Source organism: Silene latifolia, chromosome Y, assembly GCF_048544455.1.
Source record: "Silene latifolia isolate original U9 population chromosome Y, ASM4854445v1, whole genome shotgun sequence".
In the NCBI taxonomy this organism is placed as follows: Eukaryota; Viridiplantae; Streptophyta; class Magnoliopsida; order Caryophyllales; family Caryophyllaceae; genus Silene; species Silene latifolia.
Window position 1 is genome coordinate 168,103,039 of NC_133538.1, and position 19,090 is coordinate 168,122,128.

At 38.9% G+C, this 19,090-nt stretch overlaps 1 protein-coding gene across 1 annotated transcript; it reads left to right on the plus strand.

Annotated features, from left to right (window-relative positions):
• Window positions 1-4,738: 4,738 nt before the first annotated feature.
• On the plus strand, window positions 4,739-7,374 carry LOC141629377 (uncharacterized). Its single transcript, XM_074442393.1, has 4 exons — window positions 4,739-5,661; window positions 5,909-5,964; window positions 6,094-6,335; window positions 6,625-7,374. Exons 1-4 carry the CDS (start codon window positions 4,739-4,741, stop codon window positions 7,372-7,374), a joined length of 1,971 nt encoding a protein of 656 aa, XP_074298494.1.
• The last annotated feature ends 11,716 nt before the right edge of the window (window positions 7,375-19,090 follow it).

Below are 19,090 nucleotides of genomic sequence, written 5' to 3' on the forward strand. Positions count from 1 at the left end.
CTTTATTTCTATTATTGTTCTTTTATCATTCTTATTGATTTCGTTTTATGCTAGTTGAATATCTATTTAGTTCCATCATGCAAATCTTAGTTTTCTTCTCTACTTTAATTGTTGTTCTTCATTTAATTATGCGTAACTAAACTTCTTATGCTAGGACTTAGGGGATCCGCGGTTCTATGACATAATATGTTGGGGTTTTAGGTCTAGCTGTTTACTCCGTCTGAATTGTTAATCGTGGCATCTGATAGCGGTTTGATTAATTAAGTGCACGTAACTATTTGACCATCTTGTTAAACCTTGACCTGGATCGAGAGATTGGAAAAGGTGAAGACTTGTTATGAACAATAGGATACTCTAATTAGGGCGAGAGCTACATTAGAATTCTAGGGCAAACAGTGGACCGAGAGGACCTATTAAGTACCCTTCACACCATTTATTGCTAACCGTTGACCTTACCTTAATTCGTTGTAGACCGCGGTGAACCGACCATCCTAGCTGTTTCTCTCTTATTTGAAATCGTCTATCATTTTATTTTATTTTGTTTGCTATTTTAGTTAGTAGACAAACCCACTTCAAAACCCCCAATTTGTGACTTAGACAGACTTGAATTGACATTTAGATTTGCAAATAGCCTCCCTGTGGATATGATCCCGACTTCCTTGCTACAATAGTTTAGGCCAGTTGGTTTATTTTTGGTAGGTATACGATTAGCCTGTCACCTGCAAATAATACAAGACAAACCAAAGTAGACTATTTGGGGGACATTTGTAGCACATTAATGGGGCAGGGTTATTGCTCGGTATGATGAGCGGGGCTTAGGTGGGAACAGCTGCGGTCCCCCACTGGCAGGGCTGGTCCACTAGACTGTCGGTGACGGAGATTTATTGGAGTGGGTGTGACTGTGTGTGACTGTTTGTGTTTGTGTTGTGTTGGTAATTGTTGTTGGTTTCGTCATGTCTTGTCTCAGTTACTAACCTTGTGTGGTTGTCTTGTTTGTTTATATGTCTGCCGTGATCCCTTATGGTGAGCAGTCGGTCTTGGCAGGTGTTGATGTGGTTGATAGCTGGAGTCCTGGCGGGGATGAGTCATCACGAGTTCTGATAGTGATAGCGTGTAGCTGACGAGTTGTATCTTTATTTTGTTATTCGGTTGTAACACTTGTAAATTTAACTATAATTGTTCTTTTATCGACTTTTGATGATTACTTACCTCGGGCAACCGAGATGGTAATGCCCTTAAATGCTAAGGAAGGTCTGGCTAAGGCTCCTCGGTATTTGGGGGTGTTACAAAGTGGTATCAGAGCGACGATTTTGGAACCTGTGACAAATAAACCTAATGAATGTAGTGAGTCTAATAAAATGAACCTGGTGTATGTGTAATGGGAGCCCCAGCTGATGTTAGATTTTGGGTGAGTAGGCGCCCGCATTTTAAAATCCTGGCCCCATTGCACTTAAGCTAGTCACTGGGTATGGGAATGTGGAGTCCGTGTGTATGTACTTAATGTGTATGTTAATTACGTTGGAACTATCTGTGGTTGAGTCTTTGTTGAAGTTGATATAGGCGTGATAGTTGCATCCGGATCGTGTATGGTGAAGTTTATGTAGAATTGGTGAGTATATGTGATGATAATGAGAAACGTAAAAGGTTTTATTTAATGGAAATGCGTGTAATATGTAGGAGTGTATGTTGTAGAATGAAAAGTGGTCATATTGGTGTTTGCTTTAGGTTGTTAGTGATGGTGATCCTATATGAGCTTATAAGTCTTACCGTAGCTATAATGATGATAGTTAGAGAAGTGTTGAGTTATAGTATGAGAAATAGCAGATAGTGATGCGTATATGCAATGCTTAATGATTGAAAGTTTCCGATGTGTGGTGATTAATTGGTGTAGAATAATTTGTTTATGTTGAAGCTTGAGCATGATAGTAATACACTTGGATGATATGTGGAAAAATCATCGTTAATTTTATGTTTTAGTTAACGTAAGTATAAGTTGTTAGCAATGTGGTAAGACGAGTTTAGACATGAAACAATAACATAATTGCGTATACCGATGGCTCGGTAGCAGGTAAACCATGTTGCGTAAAGTTTGTTGTAGCGTAATGTGATATGAATCTTATTTGATGACACGGTATGATATATTTGAGTAGTAATGGTGATATATGAGTGAGTACGATAACCAGTGACAATTCCGAACTTGGTTTGGAATCGACACGTGATATTGTTTTGTAGGAATCTCCAGTTAATTTTGTATCTATGACCGAGTACTCAACCTTACTTGACCGAGTGCGAGTGTTTACTAGACCGAGTAGACCTCACTAGATCTAGTTAGGAAGCTATGACGTCAAAATGTGTGAATTTTCTGCGGACACTCGACGAAATAGCACTCGATCGAGTAGAGGGCACTCGATCGAGTACCATAGGCACTCGATCAAGTAGGCTACAGTACAGTGGCCTTTACGGGTTTCATAAAACCCTTGTTTTTCCTCATTCTTCTCATTATTTCTTCCTTATTCGAAACCCAAGGCTCCTAAACCTCTCAAAACTCAATGCAGCATAAAAGTCTCAACGTTCTGACTCAACCTATATGCAAAAATAAAAGTGGAATTTTTTTATATTTCTAAAATTTTTTATTTTTTATAAGATTTTTTTTTGAATTTTTGAAATTAAAATAAACAATGCATGCAAAAATAAACGTGCAAAATGAAACGTTTATTAAACTAACAACCTAAAACCCTAGAGATAGAAAGAGAAAGAGATGAACCCTACGCCGACATTTACTTCTTCCTCTAGGGCATTAATTTCTGCTTGAATTTCAACATAATGGCACGTAATTCATCGAGTAAAACAAAATCAAAGCATGCAAGGAGGATTCCTTCGTTGAAATCTACTGGAAAACAGTTGAAACAACAACAGAATGTTAAGGAACGTGGTCCTAATGATGATGAGGTTGTTAAAACAAAGAGCTCTCAGGAAGTGAATGGTGTCCTTGGGCTTAATTTTGATGATGACTTAGAGGTGACAGACGTTGCAGACACTCCAGAAGTGGCAGAAGTGGAGAACTCTCTGTGGATTACACAACGTGGGAAGAAAAAAGTAATACACGAGAATGAAGAGGAGCCTGATGAAGGACTTCTTCAGTTTTCCAAAGAGGATACACAGGATGGGGTTGAATATTGGAGCAATGCCATGTACTGCTTTGTTTTAGGAGCAAATCCACCATGGGAGATCTTGAATGGTTTTCTTAGACGTATTTGGTCCAAACATAGTATTGATAAAGTGTCCTTCATGCCAAATGGGATAGTTTTGGTTCGTTTTAAGGAGGCTAAGGATAAAGAGGAGGTGTTGAATGCAGGGCATTTCATGTTTGATAACAAGCCACTGATTGTTAGGGCATGGACTGCTGAGGTTGAACTAACTAAGGAAAATATAAAAGATGTACCTGCATGGATTCGTATTCATGATTTGCCTTTACGTTTTTACGGTAAATGCTTACCTGCCATTGCAGGGTTGGAGGGTACATACCAGAAGTCTGACCAGGCTATAGTGGAAAAAAACTCGTCTGGGTTATGCTAGAGTGATGGTTGAACTGACTGTGGGCAACAAATTCCCGTCCAAAGTCATATTTAGAGATTAGACTGGTAGCATTGTGTCTCTCCCTGTGGAGTATGAGTGGAAGCCTTCTCTTTGTGCTAAATGCAAGGGGATTGGGCATGAGACTGCTACTTGTCGAAAAGAATTGAAGCCACAGAAGAAACCTATGCATACAGTGTAGGTCTGGAGACCTGTGAAGGCTTCAGGACCTATAGGCAATCCTAAGAAGAGCACTAAGATCAGTTCTCTGGCTAGGAATTCCCAGCAAACAGCTAGTGGCCAGAGTGTTAGTGTTGCCTTATTTACTCCTGAGAAATCATATAAAGAAGCTACAGATGGTTCAATCACACCAAAGGTGGGTATTGGACAAACAGTTGACCCTGATTCTCCCAAAATAAATGCATAGCATAGGATTTTGGAAAGTGAGAGGGTTAAATAGTGTAAATAAGTAGAATAATGTTATGGTTTTTGCATAATAAAGGAGTTGGCTTGTTTGAGCTGCTTGAGACCATAATTAGTTCAAATAAAACTCATAGTGTTTCTACAGCTATGCTTGATGGATGGAGTGTTACTACTAATGCTTCTTATCACAAAGGAGGCAGGGTATGGCTTTTATGGAAAGCTGACTTACATGATGTTCATATCCTTAAATATGATTCTCAGTTTGTGGTTGCTCTAGTCACTGAGAGGTGCTCCCTGGCTCAATTTTACATCACTATGGTTTATGCCTTTAATGATGGCTCTGAGAGGAGGGATTTGTGGATGATGTTGGAATTAATTCATAGTGCTACTGCTGGGCCTTGGGTGGTTGCTGGGGACTTTAACACTATCATTAACCCTTTAGAAAGGATTGGGGGTAATACCAAACAAAGTGATATGGATGAATTTATAGATTGCATTGCTAATTGTGGCTTGACTGACATTCATACTACTGGTGATTTTTATACCTGAACTAATAAGCAGGAAGCTCAAACAAGGGTATACAGTAGACTGGACAGGTTCTTGATTAACCAGGACTGGGCTCAACAATTTCCAAATTTGGCTGCCCACTTCTATCGTTCTGGTTATTTTGATCATTGTCCTTGTGTAGTGAGTGATAATCAGCTGGATGTTATTAGGAAAACCAATTTCAAATTTTTTTAACATGTGGAATAAGGCCTCTTCTTTCCTTACTACGGTCCAAGAGGAGTGGCAGAAGAGTTATTCTGGATATCATATGTATTGTGTTACTAGGAAATTGAAAGCTTTAAAGGGGAGACTTAAGGAATTGAATAAGGAGTGCTATTCTGATGTAGAGAACTCTGCAATACTTGCTGAAAAGGAGGTGATAAATATACAGGGCAAGCTGATACAAGATCCCCTTAATGCTGAACTGATCCAGGAGGAGATTATAGCTCTGAAGTCTTTTAAAGAACTTAATGATGCAAGACAAAGTTATCTCAGACAGAAAGCTAAGACTCAGTGGTTGGAGGATGGAGATGCTAACTCTGCCTATTTTCATGGGGCCATTAAGAAGAGATGTTCTATGAATAAGGTGACTCAGATTGAAGATCATAATGGCCATAATTGTACTATCAACCAGAGTATTCAGGATGCATTCCTTAATTATTATCAAGACCTGCCGGGAACTTCTAAACCTAGTGAAATGGTGAGACAGCAAGTGTTTAATACTGGTAAATGCTACACTGAAGCTCATAAGGAGATCCTGAATAAACCAGTCACTAATGAGGAGATTAAAGAAGCTTTCTTTAAGGTGCCTATTGACAAATCACCTAGGCCTGATGGCTATACCAGTGGGTTTTTCAAGGATAGCTGGGATATTATGGGGAGTGACATTTGTTCTGCTATTCAAGACTTCTTCTCTACTGGTAAGCTTCTAAAGCAAATCAATGCTACCACTATCACACTTATTCCTAAATGTGAGAGACCTACAACTGTTAAACAGTTTAGACCCATTGCTTGTTGTAATCTGATTTACAAGGTCATTTCCAAACTGCTTTGCAATAGACTATCTGTGGTACTGCCTGATCTTGTCAATGAGAATCAAGGAGCTTTCATCAAAGGCAGGTCCATAATTAAGAATGTGCTCATCTGCCAAGATATAGTCAAGATGTATAATAGATAAGTTGTCTCACCAAGATGCTTATTTAAAATTGACTTGCAAAAAGCTTATGATATAGTTGAGTGGAGTTTTGTAGCACAATTGCTTGATGGTATGGGCTTTCCCTCAGAATTCTCCCAAAAAGTCATGAGCTGTATTAAAACCACACTCCTATTCCTTCAACTTAAATGGAAGCTATTTTGGTTTTTTCAGAGGAAAGAGGGGTCTTAGACATGGTGATCCTATCTCACCTCTTATCTTTGCCTTCTGTATGGATTATTTAACCAGGATGCTGCAATTTGCTACTGATAGATGGCCTTTTCAGTACCATCCTCTTTGCAAGAATCTCAAATTGAATCATTAAATGTTTGCTGATGATTTGTTGATGTTTTTTAAAGGTAATGTCCACTCCATAATGCTGATGATGAGAGCATTTTCATCCTTTTCTAAAGCCTATGGTCTATCTAAGAATAGCTCCAAATCAGAGGTATACTACAATGGAGTAGCTCAAACTATTAAAGATGATATAAAGCAGGTCACATGGTTTACTGAAGGATCCATGCCTTTTAGATACCTGGGGGTACCTGTTCAAGCTACCAGACTAATCAAAATTGAATACAACATGCTGGTGGAGAAAATGGTTAGCATAATTCGTAGGTTGGGAGCTAAAAAAATTGTCTTATGCAGGAAGACTTGTATTGGTTAATTCTATTTTGAATACTCTTCATAACTACTGGTCTGGCATATTCCTTATTCCAAAATGTGTTGTTAAACGCATTGAGGCAGTTTGCAGAAACTACCTCTGGGATGGGTCAGCTGATTTTCATTAAGTACCCTCTGTTGGCTGGGATAAAGTCACTCTTCCAAAAGAAGAAGGTGGATTGGGAATTAAAAGGACTGCTGTTTGGAACATTGCTTCTGTGGCATAGCTAGTTGACTGGTTGTATTGTAAAGCTGATAGGCTTTGGATTAGATGGGTAAACCAGGTTCATATCAAGGGAAGGAGTTGGCATGACTACCAACTTCCTGCTGATGTAGCTTGGTCGTGGAAAAATGTCTGTAAAGTTAAAGAGTTGATCAAGGATGCTTATGTTGAGGATCAATGGGCTCCTGATAGTAATGGCTTCACTATCAGGCACTGCTATGAATGGCTAAGACATAGAGCTGCTCCTCAGATTTGGGCACCTGATGTATGGAACTCATCGAATGTCCCTAAACACTCCCTTATCCCATGGATATCCATGAACAATGGTCTTAATACTAGAGTTAAACTTGCCTCCTTTGGCTACTATCAAGAACAGCTCTGCTGTATCTGTGAGAGTTCAACTGAAAATCAAGAGCATCTTTTCTTCCAGTGTGAGTATAGTCAGAGAGTCCTGCAGGAAATTAAACATTGGTGTGGCTTCTGTGTTGATGTTATAATGGCAGGATTGGGAATCTCTGGTATTAGCATGAAAGGTCTGAAACAACAGGTGCATTGCCAACTTTGGACTTCCTGTCATTACCACATTTGGTTTGAAAGGAATAATGCAAGATTGAATGCAGTTATTACTCCTCCTATTAAGTTGGCTGAAAGAATAATTGCTGAAGCTAAAACGAGAATATTGAGCAAGATTGGCATCAGCATATGTGGTCAGGATAGAGTTTGGTTGAGGAAATGGAATTGTATGGTAACTTGAATGTAATTTTGCTCTTTTTCACGCTTGTTCCTTGGAACATAATCCTTGTATATTTCTTTTGATTCAGAATATATCTCTTAAATTTCACCAAAAAAAAAACGTGCAAAATGAAAGCAATAAAAATAATATGCAGACACAAGGATATGGATGCATATACCCTCCCCAAAGCAAACCGTAAAATGCCCTCATTGTACCCAAAAATAGGGAAAGAAAATGCAAACTGAAAAGAAGAGTGTAGCCTCAGAGAACTTACAAAATAACGCGAAGTAGGGACCTCCCCAAACCAGCCAGCAATAAGGGATGTCGTAAATAGCCTCATAACAACATCGCAAGACCCGAGACAAGACAAGGGAACTCGATCGATGGAACAAAGTACGCGATCGAGTTGTATGGGACAACGGAAGTGATCGATCGAGAGACTGAAGGACTCGATCGATTGGGCATATTCTTATGGTGCTCGATCAAGAAAGGATAGTGCTCGATCGAAAGGGTCAAGTACTCTATCGAGAAAGGATAATGCTCGATCGAGAGCCCCTTATGTGCGAACTCCTAGACGACCTTTAAAACACCTGCAAACGTGCAACAAACGACCCACAGAACCAACAAAACAAGTATAAGCGTTCCAGTCTATCGCCTGTAAAAGTAGCAAATAAAGCACACGAAACTAACTAAATGTTTTAAGTAATGTACAATAAATTACAAGCCAGGTTGCTTCCCGGATAGCGCAGGTTTAAGAGGTCCCGCATGACCTTTTGGCTTCAATTATTTTGTTCATCTAGATGGTCGAAGTAGAACACTTCGACGTTGCCATCAAAATCATCTGCTCCATAGTAATGCTTCACATGATGGCCATTTACTTTAAATCTTCTGCCCTCGGAATTCTCTAACTAAACGGACCAAAACTTGGTGACACTAGTCACTGTATAAGGGCCACTCCACCTGGACTTCAGCTTACCAGGAAATAGGCGCAGTCGGAAATTAAACAGCAACACCTTATGCCCGACATGGAGTTCTCGCGGTATGATTCTTTTGTCGTGCCACCTCTTCGTTTTCTCCTTGTAGATTCGCGCGCTATCATAGATATTTAGCCTAAACTCTTCTAGCTCAGCTAGCTGCAATAAACGGTTCTCACCACACAACTTAGAATCACAATTCAATTCACGTATGGCCTATGAAGCCTTATATTCTAGTTCAACAGGTAAATGACAGGACTTCCCATAAACCAACCGATATGGTGGTGCACCAATCCGTGTTTTAAAGGCAGTGTGATATGCCCATAATGTGTCATCTAATTTTAAACTCCAATCCTTCCGTGATTTAGAAACAACTTTAGCCAAAATCTCCTTTAGTTCCCCATTAGAGACTTCAACCTGCCCACTGGTTTGGGGACGATACCCCAGACCTCTACGATATTGGACACCGATTTTAGACAACAAAGCTGTAAGTTTCGTTTCTTTAAAATGCATACCCCCATCACGGTCTTGGCATCAAAGTTAGGTGAAGCAACAGCCTCCACCCACTTAGACACATAGTCTACAGCTACTAGAATAACCTGTTACCTTTACGGGACGGAAAAGGTCCTTGGAAATCAATGCCCCAGACATCAAAAACCTCGACCTCTAGAATGCCATTTTCGGGCATCTCATGTTTCCTAGAAATATTTCCCGAGCGCTGGCAAGCATCCCAAGCTTAAACAAACACTTTAGCATCTGCAAATAAAGTAGGCCAAAAAAACCAGATTGAAGCACCTTAGCCACGGTTCGAGACGCACCGTGGTGACCGCCATAAGAGGAAGAATGACATCCCTTTAGGATCGCACTGGTCTCCCACTGCAGAATACACCATCTGTAAAGACCGTCAGCACACTCCTTAAATAAATAAGGATCATCCTAGAAATATCGCTTCACATCATGAAGAAATCGCTTCCTCTGCTGATAAGACAGGTTAGGTGGCAGCTCACCACCTACAACGTAGTTAGCAAAATTTGCATACCATGGATCAACACTTGCGTTAGTAGCAATCGCAAATAAAGAATCATCAGGAAAAGAATCATTAATAGGTAAAGGATCTTCTCCCTCCTGCTGCGGTAATCGCGACTGGTGATCAGCTACCACATTCTCGGCGTACGTCTTGTCTTTTATTTGAAGATCAAATTCCTGGAGGAGGAGTATCCACCTTAACATTCGTGGCTTAGCTTCCTTCTTAACAAGAAGGTGTTCAGCACTGCATGGTCAGTAAATACAGTAACTGTAATACCCCCATCTACCGAGGAGCCTTAACAAGACCTTCCCTAGCAGATAAGGGCGTTACCATCTCGGTTTCCCGAGGACAGTAATAATCAAACGTCGATAAATGAACGGTTATATATGATTACAAGTGATTTAAACAAAACAAACGATACAAAAGATACAACTCATGACTACTATTAGCTATGTGAAACTATCTCTGCCATGACTCGTAGAAGACTCGCCCCTCCAAGCACCAAGCTAAGATCCATACATCAACCTGCTAAGACGGACTGCTCACCATAGTGGATCACGGCAGACACAACACAAGAAGACAACACAACAACACCACAAAAAGTCAGTAACTAAGGTAACAAGCACAAAATCAGATACTATGAAAATACAGTAACATACACATATCACATCCTCCAACCAACCACACATCTCTGACTGCCCGAAGGTCTAGTCCTGCCAGTGGGGGACCACAGCCGTTCCCACCTAAGCCTCGCTCATATATCCGAGCGATAACCCACGTTCCTTAATGTGCACATCCCTTCCGTGGGGGGTTTAACAGAAGGCGAATCAAGGGCGTGAAGCCACTCCCGCAAGTGACCCCACTCAGCCGAGGACGCACCTCGAGAACCATAGACAACCATCTACAATCAACCACACTATACAATAACAACAGTCAACAACAACCAATCTACACCACCAACAACGACACTAAACGGTTATACAACAACAATAGACACTCTAGACAACCAACAACACTGAGTAGGAAAACCTACCTTTAGCAACCGCAGCGATTCCGCGCACGATCATAAGATAACAAGCAACCACCAAAACCACCAATAACGACCAGCATAACCATATATTACTACTACTATAATCATAACTGAAATCTGTTGGAAATTGTGTCCTCCACAAATTAGTGTGATAACATTTATAAATCTCTTATAGGTTCACAAGGGTATACTTCGTATTTAATCAGTTGATTAACGATTACCTAAGAACGGTTGGCTTGCTAGAAAGTTTGACGTTATTATCATACTGATGGCGGTGATCAACTGGTCCCTAAAAGTCACACCTAAAGGACTTGTTTGAGAGATGTGGTTATGGAAATGTAATGACATTGATGCCTTATATGACTAAACAGTTAGTCAATGTGTTGATGAGACGATTATTTAATGTCGATTAAATAATATTAGCTGAGACGAATTAACTGTCAATTCGTAAATTGAATATAATAAGTTATATTTAATTAATGTTTATAATGTTAGCTTGGACGAATTAATATGTTAATTCGTAATTAAATGTAATCAGTTATATTTAATTAGCAAGTTAAAGTATATATTATACGATATTGTCACAGACCGGCGTTAATAAATCCACTGCAAGCTGTTGTGTGTAGATTTATTAATACGGAATGATATAAATGACAATTTATAAATAATACATTTTATACATGGTCGATCGACCGGGTGTGTCAGTCGATCGACTGATATGCCTGTTTCGGATGTATGGGCCGAGATTTTGGAAAAGAAAAAATCACCCTAATTCACCCTAATACACGGTTATAAGGGAGAGGGGAGATTATTTTTCCTAACCTAATTTTCTAACCTATTCTTGCCTCTCATCTAAAACACAAAAAACGAAAAACCCTAAGCAATTTTACAGAAAATTTGGGGATCGATTCTAGCAAAAGAACAAGGGCATATCTCATATCATCTTGGGTGCAACTAATAGGTGAATATCATTGCGATATTGTTCTTAGGCCGTTTTTGCTAGGACCGAAGGTTGATTTCTTTATTCTCTACCTTTTTGTTTATGTAATTTATTTTATGACTAGCATTCATCATTATATATTCGTTATAATCCGTAAAGTTAAAGGGATGCATACAGATAAATCTCACAAGTGGTATCAGAGCCAAGGCCACGAATTTTATTTTGATGATTTTCATAAAATTGGATGTAAACAAAAAAATTGGTCTCGAAAATTAGGGTTTCGGCTGTAAATTTTTTTTTTTGAGCCGTAGCTGATTTCGTTTCACGGTGTGGTCGATCGACCAGTACTCATGGTCGACCGACTGCCTCGGCTAGTCAGACGAGATGTTTTCGTTTTTTTTGGTTGTTTTGAATTCCATTTTGATTTTTCATATTGTTGTTTTAATCAGTTAAGATAATAATATGATAATTTGTAGATGTTTCGATTTAATAAATCGAGATGTAAATGAAAATCGGTTTTGTCGGATTGATGAATTGTTTTTGCTGTTTTTTTTTGGCATATAACTTAATTTAACAAAAGTTCAAATTAATTATGATAATCGGTTTTATCATGATTTAGATATTCTTTTAATAGGTTAAATTTGAATAATCTAGTTTGAATATGTATTTAGATTAAAAGTAGAATATGCCAATCTTGTTAATAACAACTTTAAACAATTGTTCGTTTTTTTCGATCAAAGGATACGGCTGTTTTAATCTTTTTAGCCGAGACACAAAAATAGGGTTTCTGTTTTTTTTGTTTCGTTTTCAGCCGAGAAATGATAAAAAAAATTTTTTTTTTTGTGTGTTTCTGTTACTGTTCATGATTGGTCAGATTTAAAAAAAATATGTTTTTTTTTCTCGGTTTTAGCTGTAATACCGAGAAAAGTTTTTTTTATTGGGCTGTTTTGGTTTTTACCGAGATAAATTTTAAAGAAAATTTTTTTTGGTTTTGATTTTGGCCAATTAATTATTGTGAAGCGGTTCATAATTCATAGATACCTAGTTATTTTAAAGCAGTTTAAAATATTGATGGATTAAATTCATATTACAAGTTTAATATGAATTAAGATTAAATTTATAGTGAGTAATTGAGGAATTGTCACTTAATTTAATCAATGAAATAGGTGGTTTGGATAAAATTAATCTACATAATTAAAGAATTATGTCTTGTATGTTTAATTTTTTTAGTTGATGCATTTTATTTTAGTTGAATGAATCGTTGAATGGTTTTATTTACGTATTTTTGCAATCGGTTGTAATTTGTAATACCTAGTGTGGCCTTAGTCAAATTATGTTTTCGTAATGATGGGAACATAATTTTTAATGTAATTTGAGATCTCGTATCTCCGTTTGGTTTTCTTTATTTATTACGGTTTTGAAATTAGAATGTAAATAGGTTTATTATGTAATTTTTAAATTGTAATTTTTGAGAAGACTAAAGATGGAGATTGGAGCTCACTCCCGCTACATGGATCAAGATGGAACATCAAGACAAGCTTCTCGGGTCCAAGGGCGGATTCCAAATTTGTACTTATGTTCATTTTGATAGGATAGGCCACACTAGGACTTTATTTTGTTTTACGTTTTACCGTTCTTATTGCTTTTCATTCACATGCTAGTTAATGCATCATATTCCGCCTAAAACCAAACCACCTACTAAAATGCATGAAAATTGACACATATAGGTTGTATGTTAGTTTTCGTAGACATACAGATGTCACATGTTTATTAAGCCATCACCTTAGTTTATTCATTCACGCATGCTAGATATTAGTTCACTTAAAATGAATTAAAATAAAGTTGATGGGATCTTCCTCTAAAACGGAAATTGAGATTAGTCTTTATAAGGGCAAACAACTATGAATCCCTTCTTCGTCGGTAGGCATAATATGACCCCTTCTACGTTGGGTAAGTAGTTTGTGTTGACTTAGTTTATCTCAACATTATAGTCCGAAGAGATTCTCGTGATTATGATGGACTAAAGATAGAATTTACAGAAATTTATCGACCAAGAATTCTAACAGTAGAATTAGCCAAAAGGTTGGCTTATCAATTTACAGACAATTGAGTATTGGGATCATTTATATAATTCTTGAGGAAGGTCAATTGTATAAATGCATGAGTCTTCGCGTTATAACAGTATTGCATTAGACTTAAATTAAAATCGATGCACATGCTTATTATTTATTCTTCTTTTCGCAGTGTAGAACACGTTTATTTTACTGTTACAACAAATGGTTGGAAATAACGAAATCCCAACGCCAAGTGCCACACTTGGACGCGAGTCCTGGCTGAAAGTTTTTATGGACAACATGAATCAGTACACGCGACTGAAGAATGATGGGTCCAACTTTGCGGACTGGGAGGCAGACACTACGGAATGCTGCCATTGCTGACGGTAAGCTCAAGTACTTAACTGAGCCAATACCGGTTAACCCGGGCCCTAATGCGGGAGTTAACGAGTCACTTGCTTATAGTGATTTCGTTATGGAAGCGGGTGCGATAAAGAACGTACTCATCTTTGCAATGGAAACCAATTTGCAGAGACGCTTCATTGCCCAAGGTGCGAACAAGATTTTCACCACGCTTACTAACGAGTTCTCAAAAGCACCGAGAATCGTTACTTATGAGCATACCTGTCGCTACTTTGATGCGAAACTCCAGAAGGGCCAACCGGTTAGCCCACACATTCTTAACATAATTGAGAATGTCGAGAAATTGGAGGCACTTGATTGCAAAATCAGTGAGAGCATTGTCATTGATCAAATGCTTCATTCTCTTCACGATGATTTTGCCCTTTTTAGGGCGAACTACTACATGAATGACTTGAAAAAGAGTCCTCATGAGCTACACTCCCTTCTCGTACAGACCGAGAAGGATATGAAATTGAGTTGGAGCATGAAGCAGGATGTTCTCATGATTTCCAACAAGGGTAAAGGTAAGGGCGAAGCTCTAGGCGACCTAACTGTAGGTAAGACAAAATTCAAGAAGCCAGGAAACGGTAAGAGTGGGCCTGGTGAGACTAGTGGCTCACAGGGCAAGGCAAAGAGCAAGGGCGGTGACATTGAGTGCCACCATTGTCACAAGACTGGACATTGGAGGAGGAACTGTCCCGTGTACCGTGAGGACATAAAAGCAGGCCGCGTCGTTCCTGTTGGTATGTCATCTTATATTCATATGATTGAGATTAAACATGCAAGTTTCGGAACTTGGGTACTTGATACTGGTTGTGGTTCTCATCTGTGTAATCATTTGCAGGGCCTAAGAAACATCACACCTCTCGGAAAGGGTGATGTGGACTGCATGAGTCGAAATGGAGCCGAGTTGCTTCTTGTCTCGAAGGGAACATATGTAATCCAACTCCCTAGTGGTTTTGAGTTATTTTTAAATAGCTATTACTATGTACCCAGTTTGTCTAAGAACATTATTTCAGTTTCCGTACTTGATAAAGACGGATTTTCATTTTTAATAAAGGATAATAGCTGTATTTTCTCTTTCAATGAAATGATTTATGGCAAAGCAGTTTTCATGAATGGAATTTACATCTTAGATCAAACCACGAAAGTATTATACGTGAATAATAAGAAATTAAAGGTTGGTGACAAAGATCAAACCTATCTATGGCATTGCCGAATGGGACACATAAATGAGAAATGCGTGAAGAAACTCGTCGATAATGGGACTATTCCCGCATTCGAATTTTCCACGTGTGAATCATGTCTCATTGGCAAAATGACTCGAATTTCCTTCAAAGGTGTTGGAATGCGCGCTAGTGACCTATTAGGACTCATACATACTGATGTTTGTGGACCTATGTCAATTACCGCTATAGATGGCTATAGATATTTTATCACTTTCACAGACGATTTGAGTAGATACGGATATGTCTACTTAATGAAGCATAAAAAAGAGTCCTTTGAGAAATTCAAGGAATACCAGAACAGGGTTGAGAACCAACTCGGTAGAAAGGTTAAAGTACTCCGTTCAGATCGGGGTGGCGAATATCTTTCAAATGAGTTTGATCAACACCTTAAAGACTGTGGAATCGTTTTGCAGTTAACTCCACCTGGAACACCTCAATTAAATGGTGTGTCCGAACGGAGAAATCGAACCTTACTTGATATGGTTCGATCCATGATGAGTCACACGGTAGTGCCTGATTCATTATGGGGTTTTGCTCTTTTGTCAACTGCTCTTATACTTAACCGAAGTCCGACTAAAGCTGTCGACAAGACTCCATATGAAATGTCGAAGGGAACGGTCCCTAACTTGTCCTTTATTCGGGTTTGTGGCTGCGAGACTTATGTCAAGTGGAGACACGAGGATAAGCTCGGCCCGCGATCGGTCAAGACATACTTTATAGGTTATCCAAAAGGAACATTTGGTTATTACTTTTATTCGCCTACCGAACATCGAGTTTTTGTTGCGGCTAGTGCGACGTTCTTAGAGAAAGAATTTCTCGAGAACAAGACAAGTAATAGAACCTTCGAGCTGTCGGAGATTCTGGAACCAACAACCGAGGAACAGATGGAGGAGGTTGTTCCTCCAACTGATAATACGGTTAATATTCCTAAGGAACCTAGGAGGTCGGATAGAGTCTCTAATCCTCCGGACAGATACATTGGTATGGTCGAGGAGAATGACGTTTTGCTCCTAGAGAGTAATGAACCCGCTACCTATAAAGGTGATATGGCCTGTTGCGACTCAAAGCTATGGCTCGAAGCCATGTAATCCGAGATGGACTCCATGTATGAGAATGACGTATTGGATCTAGTTGATTTACCTAATTAGGTAAAACCTCTACAGTGCAAATGGCTTTACAAAATAAAGCGGTCTATAGACGCGTAACCAGATACCTATAAGGCACGACTAGTGGCAAAAGGTTTCACTCAAGTGCACGGATTGCATTATGATGAGATTTTTGCACCTGTAGTCATGCTACTTTCCATTCGGATAATCTTAGCGATTGCCGCATTGCATGACTATGAAATTTGGCAAATGGATGTGAAAACCGCCTTCTTAAACGGTTATTTGGAGGAAGAGTTGTACATGGTGAAACCCGAAGGTTTCATAGATCCTGAACATCATAAGAAAGTATGCAAGCTTAAGCGTTCCATTTATGGACTTAAGCAAGCTTCTCGGAGTTGGAATCATCGTTTCGACCAGGTGATAAAAGAGTATGGTTTCACTCGATCGGTCGAGGAACCGTGCTTATATATCAAGTCGAGTGGGAGAAAGATTGTATTCTTGATATTGTATGTCGATGACATACTCTTGATTTGGAATGACATTCCTCTCCTATCTTCGGTTAAAGAATGGTTGAAGAACCATTTCCAGATGAAAGCTCTGGGTGAGGCTAAACGCATTTTGGGAATACGTATCTACCGAGATAGATCACGACGGACGTTATCACTTAGTCAGGAGTCTTATTTGGATAATATTCTTGAGAAGTTCAGCATGACCAACTCCAGGAAGAGGAACCTTCCAATGACGTCTGGGATGCAGTTGAGCAAGTCTCAGTCACCCACGACGCCTGAAGGGATTGAGCGCATGAGTCGTGTTCCTTATGCATCTGCAATAGGATCAATCATGTATGCCATGATATGCACACGTCCAGACGTGGCATATGCATTGAGTATGACGTGTCGGTACCAAAAGAATCCAGGTGAAACACACTCGGATAGTCATTAAAAATATCCTCAAGTACCTACGGAGGACTAAGGATAGGGTATTGACTTATGGAGGCGATACTAAGCTATGCGCAATCGGTTACGCAGATGATAGCTTCCAAACGGATCGAGATGATTCAAAATCTTAGTCCGGGTTCGTCTTCACTCTTAATGGTGTTGCGGTCAGCTGGAAGAGTTCCAAACAGAGTGTTGTAGCAGATTCTACCACTGAATCCGAGTACTATGCCGCTTCAGAAGCAGCTAAGGAAGCGATATGGATGCATCAATTCTTACAATGACTTACGATAGTTCCTAGTTCGAATGACCAGATCACCATCTATTGTGACAATAGAGGTGCCATCTTCCAGGCTAAGGAGCCAAAGTCTAGCAACAAATCTAGACACGTACATCGAAAAGCTCACCTGATCCGTGATTAAGTGGAGCAAGAAGAGATAATGATTGACAAGATAGCTTCGGATGATAACATCGCAGACCCTCTCACTAAACCGTTGAATTTTGATAAGCATGAAGGGCACGTTATTTCCGTGGGAATTAAATGTGTTCCTGAGTTGTAGTAGTTGATTATGGATTTGATACATTATCTTTTTCATATACTATTTATAACTTCATCGTTTTTATAATATTTTCTTTTTCATGTGGATTGTACTGACAACATTGAACGCCACAAAGTGAACTGAATTACATTATATTTTGTTTGGTCCGTAATCGCCTTAATGAGCTGATAACTCTGGCTATTATATTGTGCAGTCGATTGATGGTGGGTTCAACGAGCCATAAGTCAAACGGTTGACTGATCGATCACAGATGCGAGATTATAACGATACCTCGTAGGACAAGTTTTTGTGACAACGTAATGGAGTCCTAAATGTTTAAAAATATTTGGTGCCGGGTCGTGGATAGGACATCCATTGTGTTTCTAGAGTCGATTCTTTTGACTATCGACTGTCTCTTGAGATTAAGGCAGTTTTTGGGTGACTTTGGTTTCTTTCTCACGGTTTGCCGTAACTGGAGGCTAAGTAGATTTTTTCTGGGTCATTTCATACTGTGCTTACATCTGCAGGATTTGAGTTGAGGAAAATATCCAACCCTTATCAGGTATAGTTATTTCTCAGGGCCACTCGAGGAGTTGTAACTGAAATGCATGACCATGCTCGAATGATGATTCTTTTATCAGTTAAGTTACTCTCTAGTCGGGGAAACCACTCTTGATAATGATCGCTTGTAAAATACGACCTTTGTGAATACGGATTTGCAAATTGTTTTACATTGAGTGGGAGAAATTTTAGGATATGAGAATCGGTTATCGTACATACACTTGTGAGGACAAGTGAGAGTTTGTTAGAACTTGTGTCCTCCACAAATTAGTGTGATAACATTTATAAATCTCTTATAGGTTCACAAGGGTATACTTCGTATTTAATCAGTTGATTAACGATTACCTAATAACGGTTGGCTTGCTAGAAAGTTTGACGTTATTATCATACTGATGGCTGTGATCAACTGGTCCCTAAAAGTCACACCTAAAGGACGTGTTTGAGAGATGTGGTTATGGAAATGTAATCACATTGATGCCTTATATGACTAAACAGTTAGTCAATGTGTTGATGAGACGATTATGTAATGCCGATTAAATAATATTAGCTGAGACGAATGAACTGTCAATTCGTAAATTGAATATAATAAGTTATATTTAATTAATGTATATAATGTTAGCTTGGACGAATTAATATGTTAATTCGTAATTAAATGTAATCAGTTATATTTAATTAGCAAGTTAAAGTATATATTATACGATATTGTCACAGACCGACGTTAATAAATCCACTGCAAGCTGTTGTGTGTAGACTTATTAATACAGAATGATATAAATGCCAATTTATAAATAATACATTTTATACATGGTCGATCGACCGGGTGTGTCAGTCGATCGACTGATATGCCTGTTTTCGATGATGATGATGATGACAACATACCTAAGCAAAGCAAAGCAATCCGACGATGATGATGATGATGATGACAACATACCTAAGCAAA

What these genes read in the sequence shown, in the direction of transcription:
- LOC141629377 (XM_074442393.1), top strand. Translation starts at nt 4,739, where the DNA reads ATGTGGAATAAGGCCTCTTCTTTCCTTACTACGGTCCAAGAGGAGTGG. An exon ending in GGAGCTTTCATCAAAGGCAG is followed by an intron (nt 5,662 to 5,908) that starts GTCCATAATTAA and finishes TGGTTTTTTCAG; the next exon opens with AGGAAAGAGGGGTCTTAGAC. An exon ending in ACCTCTTATCTTTGCCTTCT is followed by an intron (nt 5,965 to 6,093) that starts GTATGGATTATT and finishes TGTTTTTTAAAG; the next exon opens with GTAATGTCCACTCCATAATG.